At 55.1% G+C, this 4,481-nt stretch overlaps 1 protein-coding gene across 1 annotated transcript; it reads right to left on the reverse strand.

The window, feature by feature from the left end:
• Positions 1 to 634: 634 nt before the first annotated feature.
• Positions 635 to 4,054, reverse strand: SLC35D3 (solute carrier family 35 member D3). Its single transcript, XM_031456413.2, has 2 exons — positions 3,463 to 4,054; positions 635 to 2,420 (listed from the first exon to the last, which is right to left on the reverse strand). The coding sequence occupies exons 1-2, from the start codon at positions 3,899 to 3,901 to the stop codon at positions 1,591 to 1,593; spliced, it is 1,269 nt and encodes a 422-aa protein (XP_031312273.1). The 5' UTR covers positions 3,902 to 4,054; the 3' UTR covers positions 635 to 1,590.
• Positions 4,055 to 4,481: the final 427 nt, after the last annotated feature.

Below are 4,481 nucleotides of genomic sequence, written 5' to 3' on the forward strand. Positions count from 1 at the left end.
ATTTTGAAAGAAGTCATTATAACTCTAGCCAACCATTTCTAACTGAAGCCATATGAGAGCTCCTACATCTTAAATGGCTTGTAGAAGTACCTATGGAAACAACTAATTACCCATGAAAACTAGTAAACCAGAACCAATCACAAACCATCACAAGGACACTTACCAGCTTGTAGAGACAAACTGATGCCTCTGCTTTTTGGTTTGTTTTGATTTTGGAAAATAAAGAAAAATATATGCTGCCATCTGAGAGTCTCAGGAACATGCTGGCAAATAATGAGTGCCTTCAACCTCCAAGTACTTCTCCTGGAGGGGGCTGGCAAGAAGACATCCCCCTCGCTGCCTGCTACTGTTACATCTCAAACTCCACATTAACTGAAGTCAGCTGTGGATGGCTTTCATAGGCAGCAGGAGGCAGGACTTTATTTTGCTTTATAACAGTTTGCTTAACTGGAATGAGAGTGTTTTTTATATTATTGTTGTTTTAAACCAAACTGCCATGCTGACTTAGGAAGTTCCTGATGGGGTGGCTCCTGTATCCCAGAAACTAAACACCGTACATTGAAGGCAAACACAAGCCACACAACAACAATAAAACAAAGGTGCCCAAAACAAATGTCTAACAATATAACTTTTAGCAGATAGACTCATACTTTATTTTGACAAATTTAGGATAGAAAAATATCATAAAGTGAATATAGCAGTTGCTCTTTTTGTAACACGGTTTGGGATGTGCAGTGGATTTTGAAAGGCTAGCTTTAACAGAATGGTCTCATTTCTGTCTGGCTTCAGTTAATACTGAATTGTATGCCAGCCATTGCATTTACTTGAAAGGATACTGGACACAGTGAAACTGTTTTTATAAAAGGCTCTGGCATTCAAAAATAAATATTATAAAGCAATGAACCAAACCAACCTTTAAAATATTTTTATAATCACCAAAAGCCAACTTTAAACTTCAGGACTAAAGCTAAGAACTCACATTCTCAAAATAGCTTTAAATTTTTCTACCAATGTATAATAGAATCGTAGAGCACTTATATATTTTTTTCAAAATGAGGAAAAGTGAGCGTAAACATGATATTTCAGATGACTATAAACAGTAAACATCAACTCAGTGTCCTTAAATATGTTATTTCAATAATATACTCTTTGCCCAGCTGGCCATAAAAACTGCAGCTCTATCATCAAAAAGGTGCCCCTGCATGTAATATTTGAGCTTATTAATTGCTGTCATCATTTCTACACACCATCTTTGGAGGGGGTGGTTGAGGGACTCTTGGTACATGCAGATGTTTGGTTACGGTTGTAAAGACAAAAAAAAAAAAAATGTGCCAGTAGTCTGCAGCTGAAACCCTGCCTTACTTGGTTAAGAACCTTCACATTCTTTTGTCTCTGTGATGCCTCCGGTAAACTCACGCTAAATAATTCACACGGTTGTTAATTTTGTTGCTGTCAGTCGCTTCAGCTTCTTTCCTTGCTTTTCTCCCCTACGCCTCAAAGCATATACTTGGGCGGCCTCTCATTAAAATATGTTATCTCTAACATATAAAATAAGTGTATGTACATATATACATAACAGGCATTTCCTTTTCAAGGACTGGGTAACTCCTCATTTTCTATTAAATAATCCTTCTTCATATACTTGGTTCCCCTAACTAGCCTCCACACTTCGAGGTAAGCATCCTTTAATGACCTCTTGCTCACTTCTTCAGGGCTGTCTGAGATCCTGGAGCTCCTAGCCAGCAGCGGGACTCCTCTGGGGCGGCCCCTTGCCTCTTGCCCACCCTGCTGAGTGGAGCCACCTGCAGCCATCCCCACTTCTGACCCGCCATTTCCGCCCTCCGCGGGCAGCTCCTCCATGATGAACGGCAGCTGGTCTCCACCTGGCTGCGCCTCCTCTCCCCTAGGCTGCGTCTCCAGGTCCTCGTAGTTGCTCTGCTTTCTGGTCTCCAAGAATTTGGCCACACAGTAAATGATGGAGCCCAGGGTGTTCACCACGACCCCGGCAATGAATAAAGAAGTGGGCTCCACATCACTGAAGGCCACCATACCCACCGTGATGGTGGCGATGCTCTTCACCACGCCCACGAAGCTGGTGGTCACCGCAGAGTTGATGTAGGTGCAGTGCAATGTGGTGAAGTTCATGGCACAGCCGATCAGGATGCAGGCCACGAAGATGCACACCATGGCCGGGTCCTTCCAGCCGGGGAAGGCCCAGGCGTGGATAGAGTCGGTGCTAGCGAAGGAGAAGATGACCAGCAGCGGGGTGGCGGAGACAGCGATGACGTACTGCGCGGTGAGCGGCCCGTGCTCCGTGTCTGCACTTGCCTTCTGGATGAGCACCAGGTAGGCGGCATGCACCAGCACCGCCAGCACGCCCGTAACGTACCCGATGGGGTCGCCGGTCAGGTCGCCGGCTCCTGAAGCGCATCAAGTGGACGGAGGAGCCGGGGCAGGAAGGAAAAAGAGGAGACACCGGGTTGGCGAGGGTGGGTATCTATCCACTGGGGCAACGCGTCGGGTAGGAAAGTAGACGGGGTTCGCGCCTCAGCTCTGCCCACGGGTTTCAAATGGAAGAGTCAAGCCCAGTCTATGCCCAGTTGGACGCAGGAGGAGAGGCGCGCCTGGTCTCTTGTCTACCTCTATTCATGACAGAGGCCCCGACAACGCAGATGCCCTCGTAGTGGGCGCTGTGGCTTTCCCGAGCTGGCACGGAGGTCACCCAGGCGCGTGGTACTCCTGCCCCCTCCATGGGGCGCTAGAGGAGACTGGGGGTTCCCGCTAGCCGTTTCTAACCCGGGGCCGGCTGCGCACAGGGCAAAGAACATCTCCCCCTCGACCCCCAAAGAAGGTTTCCCACTCCGCTGGCTCCCATCTCGCTCAGTCCTCCAACCCCGCCTCCCCCGGCCCACCGCCACCCGCACTGGTCTCAATCCGGTGCCTTCTGCCTAGCGCTCGTAGCCCCGGGCGCCGCGCCAGAGACCCCAGGCTAGACCTGGGGCCCAAGCTTGGCTCCCATCGTCCCTCCCCACTTCGGCCCCGCGTGACCCAGGAAAGTTCACGGCCCCCTCCTTCCGGCTCGGTCGGGGGACTCCTGCGCCCAGGCTCTGGCAGCTCTCCCACCCCTCCTGGAGGAAGGAGGGAATAAAGAGGAAAGACGGAGGCGGGGGGCGAGGAAGGAAGGGCGATATGCGGTGAGGCAGGGGCGGGAGTCGGAAGCCAGGAAAAGGTGGCGGGGGGAGGAGGTGGCTCTGAAGGAGGAGGCCGGAGTGCTAGGAAAGGCTCTGCTGGGTCTCAGAAGCCCGTTTTCGAGCCGAGCGACCGCTTTCAGAGCTCTCTCTCCCTCTGCCTCAGTCTCCCCATTTGGAAGTGAGGGCGTTGCACTAAGTGATCCCAGAGGTCCCTGCCTGGGGTGGGGGGGAGGGGGGATGGATGCTGGGGGTCCGCGCTGGTCCCTCTCACCTGCCAGTGCCGCGCCGCAGGTGGTGATGAGCACGGCGGCGAGTACCCCGGGCGAGGGCGCGCCGTTCTTGAGCACCAGGACGCCGATGAGCATGGTGACCAGGGGCAGGCAGCGCTTGAAGACCACGTACATAGGCAGGCTGAGGCCGCGCAGGGACCAGAGCGTGAGGCTGGACTGCAGCGTGGAGAGCACGGCGACCCCCGCGAAGGAGCGTGCCAGGCTCAGGCCAAAGGGGGGCACCGCGATGAACCCGAGGCGGCGCAGCAGCTCCAGGCTCAGCGCCGCGGTGGAGCTGGTCAAGCACTGCACCAGGGTCAGGAAGGAGAACTGGTAGCGGCTGATGAGGAACTTGAGCAAGATGTTGAGGGAGCCCGAGAAGACCCCGTGAGCGATGGCCACGGTGATGCCCAGCACGCGGCCACGGCACAGCTGCCGCATCGCGCCTGCACCCGGCTGTGGCGGAGCTCCGGGACCTGCGGGAGGAGAGCGGGGAAGAGAGCCGGGAGGAGCGGAGCGAGGGCGGCGAGGGTGCTCGCCCAAAGCCGCGGCGAAGGGCAGGGGGCCCCGGCTCAGCTGCAGAGGGCAGCTCCAGCCAGGCGTCCTCGCGGCGCGGCGGCTCCGTGTCCGACTGCCCCGCCGCTCCGGGGAGGCAGTGGCGGGGGCGGGGGACTCCGAAAAGTGGCAGGGGTGGGGGGCTGGTCTGAGAGGAGTGGCGGGAATCCTAGCGACAAGCGATTTGTAAGTAGGTGACGAGCTACGATGGGTTGCGTCCCGCGCGGTGTCACCGTCAGGGAGGACGCTCTGCGGCTGGAAGTCCGGGCAGCTGCCCCAAGCAGGACTCGACCCGCGCCCCTCGGGCACTCAGCACGCACCCGGGCGGGCTCTCGGGACGCGATACCCTCTCTTCCTGCATTGCCAGCTGCCCCCGCTTGTCCCTTCTTCCCAGCTCCTAGTTGAAGGGCGCGGGCTGGGGGATCCCGGGCACAGCTAAAGATGTTAGAAACCATAGGGTTCCAGG

This window comes from Camelus dromedarius, chromosome 6 (genome assembly GCF_036321535.1).
Source record: "Camelus dromedarius isolate mCamDro1 chromosome 6, mCamDro1.pat, whole genome shotgun sequence".
In the NCBI taxonomy this organism is placed as follows: Eukaryota; Metazoa; Chordata; class Mammalia; order Artiodactyla; family Camelidae; genus Camelus; species Camelus dromedarius.